The sequence below is a fragment of the Falco biarmicus genome, chromosome 9, assembly GCF_023638135.1.
Source record: "Falco biarmicus isolate bFalBia1 chromosome 9, bFalBia1.pri, whole genome shotgun sequence".
Lineage (NCBI taxonomy): Eukaryota > Metazoa > Chordata > Aves > Falconiformes > Falconidae > Falco > Falco biarmicus.
In genome coordinates, this window is record NC_079296.1 from 43,295,470 (window position 1) to 43,314,505 (window position 19,036).

The 19,036-nt window shown below is 37.8% G+C and overlaps 1 protein-coding gene across 1 annotated transcript in view; it reads right to left on the minus strand.

Moving 5' to 3' along the window:
* GLUD1 (glutamate dehydrogenase 1) overlaps positions 1-19,036 on the minus strand; it is a 32,203-nt gene continuing 13,167 nt past the window's right edge. Inside the window, exons 2-13 of the mRNA XM_056352730.1 lie at positions 18,341-18,421; positions 17,404-17,459; positions 16,449-16,512; positions 14,244-14,338; positions 9,671-9,850; positions 7,758-7,895; positions 6,513-6,650; positions 6,307-6,387; positions 5,314-5,437; positions 3,971-4,062; positions 2,320-2,382; positions 1-1,679 (exon numbers count right to left, since the gene is read on the minus strand). Of these exons, the coding sequence (XP_056208705.1) occupies positions 1,560-1,679; positions 2,320-2,382; positions 3,971-4,062; positions 5,314-5,437; positions 6,307-6,387; positions 6,513-6,650; positions 7,758-7,895; positions 9,671-9,850; positions 14,244-14,338; positions 16,449-16,512; positions 17,404-17,459; positions 18,341-18,421 (1,232 nt within the window). The 3' untranslated portion in view covers positions 1-1,559. The remainder of the gene's footprint in view (positions 1,680-2,319; positions 2,383-3,970; positions 4,063-5,313; positions 5,438-6,306; positions 6,388-6,512; positions 6,651-7,757; positions 7,896-9,670; positions 9,851-14,243; positions 14,339-16,448; positions 16,513-17,403; positions 17,460-18,340; positions 18,422-19,036) is intronic.

Genomic DNA, 19,036 nt, shown 5'->3' on the forward strand with positions numbered 1-19,036 from the left:
TGAAATGCATCACACAGGTTTATTGCTCCATGCTAACTATTAGAATAGTTCTTCACACAAATTTGAGAGGACACAGTAAAGACCTGAAATGATTTACCAAACATATCTGACTTCAAAAGTCTTGCTGACAGGCAAGTTCAGGAGACAGATCTGTATTAGTGAGACCCTTAGGATAACTCAGACAGTAGCTTATCAGTAGGCATGTCATGAATAAACAAGGGTGCTGTGAAGGTTCACAGATTGATTGTAACTACGGAAAGCTATTGCATGGAATAGAAAACAGTAATACACCAGCATAGTAGGTTTGGAAAGGTCAACTTTTTTTAATAACTGCTCTTCTCTCCAGGTTATGTCATGCAGTTACAAAGTAGTTAGAAAAAAAGCATGAGTTTCTGGGAGGGACTAGTTGTCTTTTAAAAAAAACATTCATATTCATTACATAAATAACATCTGGCACTTCAAGGGGACTCCATGGGACAAAAGCCTTACACTTTAAAAACTGTGCTTGATCCAATATTGTGTTGAGGTCTGTTTTGTTGTACTCTAATGTTCATAACTTTCAAGACCTCCTGATGACAAGAAAAAAAAAAAAAAAAAGAGGCTGTGTGTGTTAAGACAGTGAATTAAGTTTATAGCAGCATTCTAGCTCCTCCTTAGTTTGGCCAATGATTTCTGGGTTCAGTTTCACTTTAGTTGTTCACCGAGGCAGTATTTAATTTTCAGAAAGCCTCTGAAAGGAAAAGGCTGAAAAAGAATTCCAAAAAACCTAAGTATGATTCCTTATCGAATTCAGACTATCCCTTTTTTTAAAAAAACGAAAAAAGGAAACAACCTACAGTCAGAAGAATTATGCAGATACTTGATTAAAAACATAACTAGAGTTGCTTGATAGTTTCCACTTATAAAAATATTAAGTCTGTCACCTCTACATACTTCATGGTGATAGTCTAGCTAGCTTGAACAAGCAGTAAAAGACAGTCTTATAACAGCAGCACAGTTAAAGAAAAAACATTGCCTAAAGAGAATCAGGCCTGAAGCTTTACTACGAATAAAAATTAGACTCCTATCAAAGTTAATCCCTGCTGGAGGCCCATTCTTCCTTTGACAATGCCACGGCATTGATCATACAAGGCCTTACTGAAAGTGCCAAAGCCAAAATTACATCATTAAACAAAAGTGCATGAAGTAATAATGAGCTAAGTGCTCATCTAGTACAGTATCTGATCTGAAGTCTGAGAAGTGGCTCAGGTGGCAAGACCACTCTTTCATACATAAAATGTACCATTTCGTTTTGTAGGTGAAATACCCAGAATGGCCCCCACAAGTGCAGATGAACTGTTATCTTCAGATACATACTTGTATACAATTTCCTAGTCCTTGGATTTTTATTGTAAAAAAAGACTAGTTTGGACTGAAACTAATTGAGAATAGAATCCACTATAATGTCAGAAGAAAAGAAAATTTTGTGGTTACATGTAAACTTGTGATAAGCTTTCTCAAGAAGAGGGTACATGAACAGCGAGAGGGGTGGGATACAACAAGGAGCGGTAACGGCCTCTTTATGTAAAGGTCAGGCCAGCCTCATTGTACACTTTGAAGACTTTCTCAATTGCATTGACATAGGCAGCTGTCCTCAGGTCCAGACCCAGGTTGTACTTCATGGCAGTACGCATGATTTGCTGAAACGGAAAAGGCGATATGTGATTTCAGCAAGTTTCTCCATAGGAACTAACCTAGATTTTGCTTGGAGGATCCGTGTTAGGAGCATAAGAATCTGCTAGACTTGTATCAGAGCTCCAATCTTTTGTGGATCAATTCTAAAACTGATGCCCCTTAGAACTGACATCTGAAAGGGAAGAAAATCCTTCCCAGATCACTACATTGCACCTTTTCAGGTCTTGGTTCCACGCCTACCTCAAATACAGAGAGAGACAAGATGTTTCAAGTAGTCTTTGCGCCACTAATTAAAAATACTGCATAGATGGAATAATCTAAAACTGCTGATGGTAAAATAAAGCACTCTTAGGTGTATGTCCCAGATTAGCCACGTACAAGAGGACCACTAAAAAGTTTCTAATTATTACAGCTTCTGCTAGAAAATACTTCCTGATCTCATGTATCGGTCTCTCATGTTTACTATACCCAGTTAAAGGCAGCCATCCTGGCACAGAGCAGAAATACCTCGGACTCAGAGCGACTTCCATTATCATGAACTGTTTATCTACTCCTTCAGTTGCAAAGAAATTCTGTACAACCCATCCAAAAACTGTCGCAAAGTCATGTAAGACTTTTTCCTATATTTACTAGCACAGTATTTACCCGGGCAGAACGCTCCATCGTGTAAGCCAACCCAGAGTGGACGATGTCCTTCTCCGATGCACCCTGCAACAACAAGGAATAAAATCAAGGTTTAAATCACAACACAAAAAGGTACTAGTTGTGTATTAGGGACAATGACATGCTGGATTCCCATAATGACCAAAGCTTGCTTGCTCATTTTCTTCTAATAACTGGTGTAAGAATCTAAATTGCCTTTGCTTGAAGAGCTAGTTACGATGAATTACATTCTAAAACCTCAGATGTAAGCACTGAAGCCTTTCTTTATGCCTAGCTTCTAGATGCATGATGCTAGCACTTTTTATTGATGTTGTAACTCAGTTTTCAGCCTTCAGAATACACAGTAAATGTTAAAACTCCCAGGAGCCAATAACCTATAGAAGGTACTTGCAATTGCAATTCTCAAATACCAGAGTAACTTTGTTCCCATTACAATTTAAACACATAGAACAATAAATAATTGAAGATAGCCTGAATTAGGATGACTATCAGCTTCAATGTCAATATCTGCTTCAGCATCATCCTGATTGCTGTAATTTACTAATAATTTAGTAATTATCTGGCTTCACAACATACATGCTATCCCCCAAATACCAATTTGGGCTGGATTTAGAAAGTACCAGGCCAGTTTCTACAGCTGGTGTTTAAGAGATGACAGCCATCGCTTTAAGCCACAGAACCTAACTACCATGCTATTCATGTAGCCTAACATTTATGAGCGATGTGAATATATTCATTCATTTTGTCATTACTTCCAGATCTTCCATTTCAATGCAAATAGATAAGCTCACAACCCATCATTTCACATGAAAATTTCCCTACCATGTATTGCTTCACATTAGATAACAATGAATTCTACTGACATTTCTTTGCCCATTAATTCAGCCTTAGAGTAACGTTCCGCGGTTTTTCACCCCGCTCTTGTCTGTGTTATCCTGGAGTTACAGAAACACTACGTGAAGCTGTCTGTGGTGCGGGATCTTGTTGAAAGTTGTTTGGGAATCTAGGCAAACTACATCAAAAAAGATCTTCAAAAAAAATTCTGGTAATGTTTGAGGCAGTATTTCCTACTAAAAAAGCTCCACAGACTTTGACAGCTAGGGTTCAAAGAAATCATGGAATCTATGTATTTATCTGGTTAGCCAGCAGAACTATTTCATAGCAAACAAAAGCATCAAGAAAAACTACAGGTTTTTAAGTTTTCCTTACAGGCCTGCAAAAAGAATCATTCCCTGCACCCTCCTCAGTAAAAAATAAAAACCCATACATGGTTTATCTAACCAATGGAGATAGTCTGTTGCTCTGAAAAACTCCAGCACACAAACAGCAGCATCCAGTCTAACGCCAGTCACAAACACAAAATGCATCTGTATTAAAACTGTAGCTTTTTAACAATGTTGGAGGCATTTTGCATGGGCTCAAGTAAAAAAGAAAAAATAGCTTACTTCCAGTATTCCTAAGCAGTTCAGATCATTTGCTTTCTTAATTCATTTGGCTATCAGGCTAACTATGTGCTAATGCCTTGCTTGGGACAAAAACCTCCACGACAGCTACAATAGTAAAATTTAGATTGCAGTTATAAGATCAGAATACAGCTACAGGAAGAGTAGAAAAACCAGCAGCAACTACTTACCGATATCCTATCTTGAAATTCTGCTGTAGGCACAACTGGAATAGTTCCACCATGTTTCCCAAATTTTCTTTCCAAGCTTTCCTGGACAGACACTAGAAAGGAAAAAAAGCAGAGGCAAGGTAAGTGACAAGGAGAGGAATGTGCTCCCTAACAAAGGACCTGACCGAGGACTTTCAGCCTTCAATGGCATGATGCTCCGACCACAGGGACTGTGGGCAAAGGCAGTCATCTTATTTTTGTTTTCTAAGAAAAGGAAAAGATGTTAATTTTTCTGTTTTTATAGGTGAACGCCTCCAATATTAGTAGTAATATTGCTACAGTACAGTCACATGGCAAGTAACTGTGGATCTACTGATCCCACTTCATTAACCTAATAAAGCTGATAGAGCAATTTGGTTTAACTTTCCTAATTTGATAGACAGCATTAGACAAAATACTTCTTGAAAATAAAGCTATCTGTTATCTGTTATGGCACTTTGCATGCACACTACTTGCTAAGAAAAAAGCCCATGTGGAATTTTAGTTTTTAACTTCGGAGAAGTGCTTTGGTATTTTGAATTGATACTTATTTCATCTTAATTCTTGAAATTTAATTGGTATGGTTTCTTAAACATCGCAAAGTACTTGAGGTGACATAATTTTGAAGTTAAGGGATTTAAATTAGAATTGCCATAACCCTCAACCACTTCAGAAACACCTCGAAAGGTACCACTTATGAGAAAAGGCTATATTAAAAAAACATTCAGATGTATGTTTTGTCAAGTTCAACATCCCAAGATTCTCACATGTTTTCTAGAGAATATTGTTTACAATGGAGCAATATACTTCAGTTCTTCTCCGTTAAGCATCCTCTTTCCATGTAATCAGTATTCTGGCCCAGAAACTGAAGCACAGAATGACCCTGAGTGGAGCTGTAGACCATAAGGAGATTTTAACAGCGTGTGTGCTGATTCTATTAATGCCTTTTACAAAAATCTTCCATTGTTGTATGTGCAGAACAATGTCACCCACTCGAACTTTGAATACTTCTCAAATACCAAGCGTACAGCTGAAAGATGTTCATTAAGAAGTAATAAATATGTCATATAAGCGGTTTGAGTTCAGTATTTTCACAAAACTGAGGAAAGCATCGCTTTATGAATTAAAAGAGAAGTGGAAAAAAGTATGCGTAGAACTTAGGTCATTAGAGTTACAAGTCAGTTAACCTATCACATCTTTCCTGCTCTTCAATATGTAGCAATGATAAGACTTGTGGGAAACTGCACTGAATTTATAGGAGTTGTATATTCATATAGTCCAGTCTATAAATTAAACAGCGAGCCAAAGCAAAACCGAGCACTTACTGAGCAAATGGTAGTTTGAATCCCTTTCATATTTAAAAGTCAAGCGGCCATAACTGACGTGGTTCAAGTTTTTCAGCCATTCAAAATAGGATACTGTTACACCACCAGCATTCAGGTAAAGATCCTGCACAGAAATGATAAACGTCTTGAAATGTGACCATGTGACAGACAGCTCTACTGCATTAAGCAAAAGCATTGCGTACAAGTACTAGTTTAAACTGCATTAGAAAAGATAATCCAGTTGTTACTCTTACATGACAACACTTACCCTCTTCTGCAGTCCAAGGATTACTTCTACCAATTTAAAACAGGATTCAACTTAAAAACATGTGAAGTTCAGGTGTGCTTGACTGACTGACTACTTTCCTTTATTTTAGCACAAGTTTTTAATCAATAAAATTAGGGCGTTCTTAGGCCACCTCCGTGAGTAAACACTGAACATCAGCCACCCTTTCCAGCAATACCACTTGACCAGGACACCCTTTCTCTGGGAAAAGATTATCATTATACCTGGATAGGTCTTACTCTTTCAAATTATTGCTATAGGTTACTCATTACTTACTCTATACAATCTACAACACGCAGTTTTGCCAGAGCACCGCCCAGAGACACAATGTTTACAAACAAATTGACCACTGTATTTACTCTGCCTTCTTCCTTTGCTTAGTGGACTATTTAGTTGAGCAAATGTCAGCTAATAATCCAAAATACAAAACTACAGATTTAAGAGCTAATTGTGGATTTTTCTCTCTTCCAAAAATATAGTCTTCATGTAATATTTATCTTTGGTGACTGACAGTTGCAGTGAGATCTTTAAGTAATTACTACCAATCTCAAGCAACATTGACACCCGTTTCCTAGACATCAGTTGTTAAAAACCATTCTTAAAGAATAAATGGCTATTAACAAAAACCTTCAATAAATAACATTTTACTACAATTCACAGAAATATGAACCTTGTAATGAAAGTCAAAGGTCATAATAGAACCTTACAGGGATAACCATGATATTCCGCTCCAAGAAGATTCTGTCAGCTTCAGGAGTTGTAGGCCCATTGGCACCTTCAGCAATAATCTGAAAGGCATCACAGCAGAGTAACTTAGAGGTGTATGTTTGCTTTCATCCATGCTGATTACTGAATACTAGTACTTGAACAGGCTTTCCCTCTTTTTCATTTACATTTGAACTCTCCAACTTACTTTTGCTTTAACTTTGTGAGCGTTGGCCTTAGTCAACTGCTTCTCACTGGCAGCAGGGATGAGAATGTCACAGTCTGTTTCCAGAATACTGCCCTCAAGTGTCTGTGCTTTAGGGAAGCCCATGATTGTCCCGTGTTGCTGTTTGAAGAAAACAAACCATGGTGGGTTTAGTGTGTGTTGTATGACTTCCTTCCCTCCTCCTTAACTTTCAAAAAAGAAAGAAGAAACAACAGTACTTAGAAAGACAGCACATAACATAATTCCTAGCTTTACTTTAGATTAGACATAAAAAGCAAGCTACAAAGCTTGGATAATATTGGATAATAGTCAAAGTTCCCATGATTGAGGCATAACTGCTCTCTGGCCAAAGACTGATACCCATTTGGGCTCTGGAGTATTTAAAAAGGGGGGTGGGGGGTGGGGGGAAGTCCCTCAACTCTTAAAATACATGGCAAATGCAATAGTTTTCAAACAACTGAAATGACCCACCAGCCAGCTACCCACAGGATAAGCTGCCTCACACAAGATTCGCAAGTACCATTTTCAAATTCAGTACTGCAATGATAGCCCTTTTTAGTGACAGAATCTTTTCATCCGTTTGTGAAAGGGGGTAATAACAACATTCACGTGCTCCCTATGTAAAAAGATGACACATCAAATAAGCCCCTTAGAAACTCTAAGTAAAAGATTGTATTTTAGTGCCTGTGAACTGTCTGAAGTTTGCTTCACTTGGTAACTGAAATAAAGAGACCAAATCCAGTTTTCATTATAAACTACACATTCAAGTCACGCTGGCAGACAGGCTTTCATTCTTTGAGAAACATCCAAAAGGTAAGAAGCAGCAAAACTGCACTTTGAAGTCTTAAGTGTCCACATGCTTGTGACTCTCAGTCAGGAAACCTTCAGCAACCTCCTTGCCCTGGTTCCTTGAGACGTCCTTCCTAGTTTAGTCATTACAAAGGCAAGATAATTATGAACTCCCATTCTGAAACCCAAGTAATTAGCCTGCACACATACAAGTCCTTGCCATTTTTCCGAGAGTCAGGTTAAAGGGTAAAAAAAAGTGCTACCTGCATTCATATGGGGAAAAGGAGAAAGCCAGAAGAATCAACATTCCTAAGCCATTTTGTAAGTACTAATTGCAGCACGATTTAAATATCACAAATTAAAACCAGTCTAGAGTCATCTGACGTACTTGCAAAGCTGACAAAAACGAAACTCTTTCTGCCCAGTTAAGTTTCATACCAATTTGTAATCTTCTAGTTCCTTTGGGTCAATCCCATCAGGATTCCAGATGGAACCATTAAACTCTCCAACAGCAACACATTTTGCTCCGAAACGATGCAAGTATCTCATAGAATGCAAGCCCACATTACCAAATCCCTGCAGGTGGAAAGAGAAAGGGAAAAGTCATTAACCCTTCAGCTAAAAAGATGGTTACTTCTAAGGCTTATATAGGTTGGGACAGTTTTAAACAGTTCTTCACCTATTGGCACATCTTGGCATTAGATGATGTGTGGAAAAAATACATGCATTCTATTCTAGCCTGAATATCATTCTAGAAATTATACATTTAGCCAGCAATGTACAGTTGTGCTAAGTGTTTTACACTGGACACACAGAAGGGAAGTGTTAATGCTACTATGAAAGTGTTAAAACTATGAAGTTTATCAACTGTGACTATTTTATAACTGGTATAAATATAAATTGTTTATATATCCATGAACATCAATTCATGGATTTCTGTATGACTGTTCAGAGGCTTAACTAACATTTGCAGGTCAAGAAATATTCATGTTTAATTTGAACAAGGAAGGCTTATGAGTGTAAAACCATCCCACAATAGAAAGCATTAAACAATAATATTATTAATTCTTCACTTTAAAACATACAAACTAGTAGGAAGCTAAGTAAGTTCTAATACACTTCTGAAGTGGTCCTGTCAAAACAGATTGCCTAAGTTTACATTTAGATAATCCTGCATCTCATTAGCATGTCTTGCATCCCTACAGGTGTAGAAAACCTGATTGCAGGCCATTATGCAACATCCTGGAAGTAAAAGAACACACACGGCAGACCAGAAAGTCACATAATCCATGTCCAAAGTTAATAGTAAGATTCTATGCTGGAAAAAAGATGAACGTTAAATTTGTGTATAACATAGGTCCTATTATATTTAGGATTTTTGCTACTGTGTATTAGAAGCAAACTTTGCTACAAGAGTTTCTCATGCATTAGATCCCTTTGAAATGGTGTATCCTCATCTTCCTAGAAAAAAAATCAGCTATTCTTATGGCCGTATTTTCATCTAAGTTATGCTTAAGTGCCTGTTGGTTATCCCCTTGCCTGGCATGAAAATGCCAAAGTGCAGCGAGATGCGTGTGCTGCTGGGTCTGTCTGTGCAGGGCGGAGACGTTTGTTTCAGCCCACTAGTTAACTAAAGGACAACTAGGAGGTTACAACTACTCTGCTACTTCTAACAACCAGTGCATTGGTACTGAAAACAACAAAACAAAGCAATCCCTCAATTCCTCCATTTAACATACTGTTCAAAGCTGAACAGAACAAGTTATTTCTTCAGAATTTTTAGAATGATAATGCATATTACTGAATACCAAACCCCTTCAAAATGCAACTACTTCAATTCAGTAAATCCTGAAGTTTTATGAACACCAAAAACCTACATTCAACCCGACAAACGTAGGATAAAGTATTGGTTTCTACTTTTCCAACTGCTTGCTCCTCAGTGGAACAAGAACCAACCCTCAGTTCCTTCTCTCCCTAGAATTTTTATTACAAAACAGTGCAACAAATTTTATGTAGGCAGCAACAGTCACAGCTCATTGAGAAGTGTGCAATGCCTTAGTTTAAATAACTGCTATAATAGTATTTCACTTTGTTCTTTGCAGCCTATGTTCATAAAGACTGGAGATTTGGCTTTGCGCCTGTAGAGTGCAATCAAAAGTTCAGTTTTTAAAAAACAGTCCAAAATAAAGGGCACCTACGTTGCTCGAAAAGTGTTTCTAAAGTTTGAGAGTAAAGGTTAACTTGGAAGTTGTAAAACCCTAACAGGATCTATTGCTACAGCCTTTTATAAAAGCAGCTCTACTGAAAGTTTGTTTACTACTTTTTCCCTATAGTTGAAGGAAAAAAGTTACCTGAACAGCAAATGTTTTATCTCCAAATCCAGGAGTCATTCCTAATATACTCATATATGATGCTTCATTGATGAAATTTTCAATTCCATGGAAGAGACCACGACCAGTTGCAGATATACGTCCATGGATCCCGCCCTGGCTGATGGGTTTACCCGTTACACATGCATGTGCGTTAATATCCTGCAAAACAGTGAAGGACTTGTGAGCTATGGGATTTATCAAAGAACAGCTGAAACAAGAAAGTCTGTACACTTTAGAGATAAGGGAAAACAGGAATCGTAAGAGTCAGAACATGATATAGTTTATATACGTTTGGTTTGTAAAGATTATTTCCTTCCTCGCTTTGTGTGAGCAGCTTCTCAGAAGTACTCTAGTAGATGTCAGGGAAGCTGCATGGTGCAATACTGGATATGCTCTGTAATTTTTTTGTTGTATTTAGGTGTATAGGTTAACATCAGTCTGTGGCAAGTTAATTATGGTGACATCCATGTTGTACTGTTAACAACAAACAGACCTTTGACAAATCAAAAGGCTTTGAAGGATACGTTTCTAAAATTAGCTCCCATTACAGCCATAACTTCCATCATTATTCTTTACATTTTCATCTTTTAAAGGGCTCAGACGTATCTTTGGACTGGTTTTTTTAGTCATCTTACAGCAGTGTTTAGTGTTCCTTTATACCAAATTCAGTTATTCTGAAATGACAGTGCAGGCCTAATACCTTCCTCTTGTCAGAATACAGGGATGTTTGATCTCAGAGTAAAACCTACAGTGTGGAGGTCATATGGGAAAAGTTAGATAACTATTTACTATTTTTATTCAGAAAGGCAATATATACATATCAAGCCTCTATCCTTAATTTGGTGGCAATAAAATTAAATTTTCCATATACTAGACAGCTAGCCAAGATAAAATAGACTATTTAAAACCAGAGTTAGTTTTTCAAATTGAAATTAATAACTTGAAAAAACTTCCTCCAAACCACACACTGTTTGAGCCTCCCTCTTCTCTCACCACTGGTTCCCATGCTCCCACACCCTGGGAGCAGTCACACAGTGGCTTGGCCTCCAACACAAGTTAAATAGTAGGGATGAAAGGGAATCCACTGAAAGGAGTCTGCCAGCAGCCGGATGGGTTTCTATTCTACCAGCTGCATATTCACTGAGAGGCTCCCTCCCCTCCATCACTCGTGCCAAATGCATTTGCATGCCTGCGGCATGAGTGCAAGATGCTTGGTGAGAGGAAGGAAAGGAGCAGACAAAAGCAAGTGGAGGCAGAATGGCAGGAGACGACTAGAGCCATAATGGAAGTGAAAACTATTTACTGCTTGACAATGATAGTGAATTAGCATATAGAGCTAAAGATAACCCCTCTTTAAAAAACAATAAAAGCGATGCTGGGCTTGTCACAGAATTCCAAATTCAGTTTCCCAAAATACAGCTGCATTGCTCTCATTAAGCTATATGCTCCCTCTGGTGGCATATCAACTGTAAACAAGATCTGTGGTGGCGTTCTGCTAGGAACAACTCTGTCTGGCATTCTGATGTATTTTTAGGTTTTCATTTTGTTTCAGATTGAAACAACATTTTAGCCTTCATGCATTCACAAAGGAGGAAGTATGTTTTATAAACACCTGCAGAATTACAGCCTCCCACCATACATAAGAATCTATTTAAGTCCCTTCACATGTCCCAAAAATCAGTTGGATGGGTCAGGAAGTACAGAAGAATGGAAAGGATGAATTTAATCAAAAACTTTAGCTATATATGATTCAGTGACCCAGCAACCTCAGATGGATTTTCTGGAACGGTTAACATGATAGTTATTAAAGACTTGCATGGTTAAGCAAGAAAACAGAGCATGAGGTGAAGGCAGGTCCGGGTCTTCTTAAAGTCACACATACAAACCACAGTTGATGTCAAAGTCTTAAGTCGTCAATCAAAAAAATGTTTAACACATCTCAGGCCAAAAAGAGAGACTATGGCTTTTAATGAGAAGCTTATAAAATGGCTTATCGCTAGCATTAAAGACTTCTATACTAGTACTAATAACCTATGAACTTAGTTGACAAAGTTCAGATACTGAACTTTTTTGCTCATGTCTTAATCCTCTTCCATGCTGCAACATTCTCCTCGTCTGCTCAAAACCTGACATACAGAGACAGGAAGCTGCAGTGACTTCCCCTTTCCGTTTGTCTGTTATTTGACTTTTCCTTTCCACTTCAAGCTCCCTGCACACATCTGTGTGCAACCACACTGACTCATCAGGTCTGTAGATTTCTCAAACACATCCCTCTCACCAAAGTTATCTTTCCACAACTGGATGCAGTCCCTTGCATAGCTTCCATCCATTTTTGGAATTATGGTTAGTTTCACTTTTATTCAGTGGTCGTTTTCTGCTCTTACTTCCCTTTCCTCTTTCCCCCATGGTCACTTATCTGTGTATTCCTTAATTACCTTTATTTTTGTTCTTGGTGTCTCAACCAGATAGTTTTCTGAAATATCTTCCTCTACAAACGCGTTCTGATAGATTATTCCACTTTTTACAGCCTTGTCAAGAGTTCTCACCTTCCTTCTCTATACTTGCTCATTCTCCACAACTGTTCCTAAGCCCCACTACAGCTACCATTGTCTCCTCATATGTACCCACGTACAAAGCAACTCGAAAAAACTGATATTTCTTTCCTTATTACAATTATATAGTTAACCTTTCAGAAAAATGCACCTAAATCCTCAGAGTTTTTTTATTCCTCAAGAATTAAGATACTGCTATGCAGAAAGAATCTAGGAATAAAAGAAGCTGTTGTAGTAATTCAAACTGCGTTTTTATGCTCAGTAGTTGTTGGCTTCTTTTCTTTTGTCATTGAAGCATGTGTATGTGCAGGACTACACAACAAGCTGAGATGACAAAATGGAAAGAAAAGAAATTGAGCCATTTAAAAATCCTCTCCTGTACCAGTGTTTAGTTTTCCACCTATTAAAAAAGCTGAAGCTTCTGTATAAATGTGAACTATTAACAAATACAGCAAATCTTAAGGCAGGGCGCGCCCTGTGAGCCTTCGGTGTCAGTCGTAATATAACAATGCTGTTGTATCACAACGAAATATGCATTTTAGTGCCATGAGTTCGGGCAGTAGTTTTCTTAAATGTTGGAATTTTAAGTTATGACTGAGGTAGCAGGTTGCCCCTCTGCATGTTGAAGTCTTCTTAAAGTCATAATTTTGGCTTTTTATCAGGATTAAAGTTTTAAATGAAGTACATATGTGAATAACAAAAAGCAAGCAATGTTTTATAGTGATATCCTTGTCTAACAGACAGTTGTGTTTAGCTCAACTAATCAGCATGCCACAGCCTATTCCTCAAGCATTCCTTTTTTACCCCCCCATTAGACTGTATTTCAGCTCTAGAATAACCTGTGCCCCCCATCCTCCTATTGTTACAGGCATCAGACAGCACAAGACAAGTATTCTGCCAAGAGACTGTCTCAGGAAGCCAGGCACATCTTGAACAGACATGCCAAAGAGAAATACGTGTTGGGTGGCTCTAATGCCTCATTACTGGGGGTGTACAACATGCTGTATTTTGGAGGAACTGTTGGAAGGGACTGCAGAAAGTGCAAAGAAAGAGTCTTTTCAATTCAAAAAGAGCAGGGATAGGCAAACATGCAATAGCCTAGCATATTAGCACGCTAATGCAAAGCTATGGCAAGACTCCTTAGCAAAGTATGACCTGCTGGAGTAGCAGAAACAACATCTGAAAGAGAAGCTAGGAAGTTTGGTAGCATAGACACTATGCTGCAAGAAGTTGTACATAATACTTTTTTTTCCTCATGCAATCTGTCAAAAGTATACAACAGAAGTGTTTGGTCAACAGTTATGCTTTTGGTACAGTCAAAACAGATACAAATAACCCCAGCAACATTAAGGACAAAAGCCAAATTAAGGGCTGTAATTAAAAACTAGTTTTAAAAAAACTTCCTTTTTTTTATTGCCTTCTGGGAAGTAAGTTTTATTGGTGTCCTTTTGCTTTACATTTTGGAGAATTTGTTGGTCTACACTGATTACCTGTTACTTTTAGGGGACCACAGAGAATTTTTAATACTTTTACAAGGTATACTAATAGTGCAAACTTAATTTACATGGGCTCTTGAATGCACAAAACCCATGAGCATTTATTTAATAACACTTGTAAATTCAGTAGTCTAAAATGGAAAGATTTCAGTACTTCAAGACTACAACAACTATCATTTAAATTATTAAGTAATAATGAAAACCAAAAGGGAATGGTAGAAATAGAAACCAATTTTAGCCTAAGGATGAGGCCTTTAAAAACAGTGTATTTTTTTTTTTTTTTGCTGAACAGTTGCAATCAGTATTGTATCAGACAAACTTAACTTAAGCTACCCTAAAATCCTCCCACCAATTAAGTTGTTAGAGTTTGCAAGAATATATTTAGATCAAGTTAATTAAATACAATTATATTATTAAGCAGCACGGTAATAAATGTCTAGATAAAAGGATTTCTGCAAAGACCAAGAAAGCTTTCCTACTTCAGAGCCTCTGCTCAGAACTTACATAGTGTCCTATGGTACTGGCATAGGTGTCAGCGATCCAGGACATCTCCCTCTCCCCTGTACTCATATCAGGAGCAGGCACATCAACACCAGGTCCTGTTGGCAACAATGAAAACAGCTTTTAAGGATCAAACATGAATAGCTATCTTCAACCATTATTCCCTTGGGAACTGTGCAGGCCTTGGCAGAGAGGAACTGTTTTCTTGTTTAATCCTCCGTTTATTATGCAAGCAACAGATTCTTCTGGATTCAGTTCAGTCTTAGATTCCGTATCACACATTTGTACAATACTGTCAAAACCTCTAAGCTTTCACACAAGCCATTCAGTGAAATGAATGTAAGTTTGTCAATGAAAAGTGATATGAGAATGCCTCAAAAGAATTTTTTTTTTTTTTGACAATCATTGCTGCAACAACAGGAAGGGCGCTATCTAGGTATGATTTCTATATACCGTGACGTTAATAATTTTTTTTTTTGCATTAGAATTTCCTTTTCATCCTGGGTGAGTTTAAAAATTGCAGATCAGCTGTTCCTAGTCATTGCACTGTAGCACATACATTTGATTTTACTGCTTACTTCAGGAAAGAGACAGTACATCTTTCTTGATGAAATAAACCTTTGAAAGAACTTTCACACATCTGTTGCAAAAAAAAAAACAAACTGGTCTGTCTTTTCCAGATAACTAAAAATAGCATCTGCCCAACATATTTAAGATCAGAGGGACTTGCTCAGCAAGATTTTAAATGCACATCTGCCCCTACCAATTGTTTTTTCTAAGTATTTTTAAAAGGTTTGTGAAAGCTGCATAGCATCAACCATAGAGCAGAAAAGGAAGGCAAATTTAATCAAACCATTTTAATTGTCACTGAGCTAACAATCGCTATAGCTGGCACAGTGTATAGTATTACCCTAGTCACATGTAACATCAATGAGGGTGTTTATAAAGAACCTTAATTTAGACGAGAAACACTCTGGCTGGAAGACAAGGGCAACAAAGCTGGTAAAGGGTCTAGAGCACAAGTCTTATGAGGAGCAGGTGAGGGAACTGGGGTGGCTTAGCCTGGAGAGGAGGGGGCTCGGGGGGGCCCTTATCGCTCCCTGCAGCTGCCTGACAGGGGCTGTAGGCGGGGGGGTCGGGCTCTGCTCCCAGGGAACAAGGGACAGGACAGGAGGGAATGGCCTCAGGTTGCACCAGGGAAGGTTTAGATCTGATATTAGGAAAATTTTCTTCTCTGAAAGGGTGGTCAAGCACTGGAACAGGCTGCCCTGGGAGGTGGTGGAATCTCCATCCCTGGAGGTGTTTAGAAAACGCATAGATGGGGCACTTAGGGACATGGTTTAGTGGTGGGCTTGGCAGTGCTGGGTTGGGACTCAATGACCTCAAAGGTCTTTTCCAACCTAAACGATTCTATGACAAACTCTCTGGCTGAAAAGCAAGAAAATGCAGATAAATGGATACACATTCCCGGGGCAGTCAGACATCAGGAATACATGACAGACCTTTAATTAGGTACATGCCTTGTTATTCACTTGAATAAGAACCTCCTCCAGGTAAAGATCCTCCATTTAAATAGAAGTTGAGCTAGTAACAGTGAGCTTTCTCCAGAGACTTCCAGATAGCAATTCCACACAGCAAGCTATCAGAACTACTCAAGGGTTGAGAGTCTGAATGAAACACCTACTAACATTACAGAAGCTGAGGTTCTGTTACAACAGGCACCTATGCTTCTTGCCTACGCTTCTCTTGCAGCCTGTGGTTGCCAAGGGTGAAGCCATCAACTTTCTCTGGGGTGGATCTTCTATTTCCTTCCTCTGTTTCCTCAGATATCTGCCAAAAGCCTCAACTGAGACTACAGGAAACAGTAACAGTGAACAGATTGATATTAGATATTAAAATTGCAACAAACTTGGTCACAATTTTATAATGTACCTCTAAGAGAAATGCGATTCATTTTGCATCCTGTGAGCTCAGCTTTTGTGGCTTTTCATAGCAGAACAGCCACCAGAAAAAAGTTAAGACACAGTTCCCTTTAAAATGCACTAAGATGCAGTAACTCAATTCTTTATGACTCTTTGCTGAAAGTTCTATACCCAAATTATTTACAGCTCTCAAAAATTTGGTTATTTAAGGATACCATCTAGTGGACGCTGCCAATGCACAACAAATCAGATTCCTAAATTTTAATAGTACAATTGCACAACATACCAATAAAGCCCTTTTTTGCTAGCTCCATGGTAAACCTCCTCGTGATCTTTTCCAATTCATTGTCCTATAGAGAAAATGCAATAAATATCACAAGAAATCATTAGTGTTCATGAATATTTACTAGAACTTATACCCAAGCATGAAAACATGCCCTTTTCTTTTAGAAGAAAGGATGACTCGTATATTTACATCATTTACACGCCACCCCCTAACAGACCCTTGGAATTCAGGCAGCACAGGGAAACATTCGACGTTCTTTCCGTACATTCTGATCCAGGACAAGTCAGGAGTGTGGCACAGAAAGAACCACCTGTGCTTATAGCAGAGATTTCCAGCAAACAAATCTGATATCCTATGTGAGAGATTTATAACCAGCAACAGCGATAGCTGGCCTGCTGATTGTGTAATCAATGCAGTTGAACAACTTCACACAAATTCTTACAGAGTTCTGAGCTTAGGATATCTGTTACATATCCTAGTATTCCTTTCTGTACGAGTTATTTTAATTAGGGCAAGAAGGCAAGCCTGCAGTAAACCTTTTATAAAGCAAGTTAGTTATTATTCACACTGGAACACTGCATAGAAAGGTTTAATGGAGCATAAAACTATTTGTCAAAATAAACAAAAACATTAACTTTTTTCTAAGAGTAATTTAATTTAAGCCTTTACTAACAGTATCAACTTAAAAAAAAAAAATCAGGCTCCAAATTATTTGTAGTCTCCTGACTTTAAGAAAGGAAGTAGTAAGTTAAGTAATTGAAGTATTTCACTTCTGAAACACAGACCTGTTAAAAATTCTTTTCCTACCTATTGCATGCACAAGCTAAATTCAGCCTTTACACAGGCAGAAGTGGCAGGAAGTTTTAAGTGGTCAATAACGCCCTTAGAAGAGCTTTTTTAACTGGCTGGCTTCAGTACTGCAGATAACCAAATTTATATCTATGATTAAGCTTACTGTGTAGTTCTTGGGATTGATCTTGACACCAGCCTTTGCCCCGCCAAATGGCACATCTACAAGAATGCAAAGGAAAATCATTTTACTTTTTCAACAATAAAGGCAGAACACATCAGTAATATGTGTAATTATATCTGATTTTAGCAGTGAATTTGGTTTTGCCACATTTAGGGCTTCACAAGCTAAGCTATAATTTATCTAGGTACTCCTATAAAAATGAGAAATCTTTCAAGGGCAGCTTGAAAATGGTCTTTGAAATTCCAAAGATTATGATTTAAATTTTCTATGCTTCAAGCACTTGTACTTGGCACTAGTAGAAACAATAGGTTTTACAGTTTATATTTCACTGGTTTAGCCTAAAAATAAACAATAGGTTTTACAGTTTGTATTTCACTGGTTTAGCCTAAAAATTTTACTTTGGAAGTCCTAAGTGAAGTGTCTCTATATACATTAAGAAAGTACTTTGTTTTCTTACACATAATCCGCAGATTCTCTCCAAACCCCTCCACAATTTAACAGCTGTGTATGAATTATACTACTTTACAACCCATAAAGAATTCCATCCTTTTCCTTCCACAGCTCCCCTGCCTGAGTCCTTTACAGCCTCCATCTGTCCCCCCTAAAATTAGCCCCCTCCTAATCCAAGTTTGTCATACTTTGATTTGAGTTCAAGATACAGTACTTTTACAGGAGGGGGTAGCTAGCAGAATATGGATTTTTCAAATGAAAATGCAACTTTATCCAAGTATCTACAGTAACAGCAGAGGGAATATGTATTATTATTTTTGTTACTATATATTTTTCCCATATTGCTATGGATTTTAGTCAAAGATTAGTGTCTAAAAATTAATTCAAACCTTTTAGATTTTTTTCTGTAAATTACCTCAGTACTGATTGAAATCAAGATTGTATCCTTGCTTGAAAAATTATCACTTACCAACCACAGCACATTTGTATGTCATTAGAGATGCTAAGGCTTTCACTTCATCCACACTAACATCCAAACTGTAACGAATACCTGCAAAAGACACATGAGACAAAAAGGAATTCACTGAACAACTTCATAGGTATTTATAAACTGAGAAGGTTAATTCTGTACCCACCATCTATAACACACAAGTATTTAATCTATCAACTTTTGTGCTTTAAGACTTGAAGAGCAATTCCCCCATTCTCCTATTTACATATCTATCTCTTACTTAGCAGAAATTCAAGACTTCAGTAATTCTCTATTAAGTAAGTAGTTTAACAGCAGCACTCAACCTTGGAACAAAAGTGAATATTCCTTGGGAGCAAGATAAGCCAAGCTGATAGGTAACTAGCAGTAGAGATTTTTTTAAAGGCTGAAAAAGCTCATCAGCATTCCATAAGATCTTTAGCTTTGGACTTCATTGATTGTATATACAAGATGAACTTTGCTCCTGAACATGACTTATCAGTACAGGTTAGAGTCAAGACCTTTTTGCTAGAGAAATGCAAGCTCCTGTTAAGTTATGAGCCTTGCAATACATTGGCCGTGGTCCAACAAAACCACAGGTAGCTTCAAGGCTCTGGCTGCTAGGCACAGCCACATAACAGAAAGTAACAAGCCACTCTACTAATTCAAATTTGTTCAAAACATTTTGTTTGCATA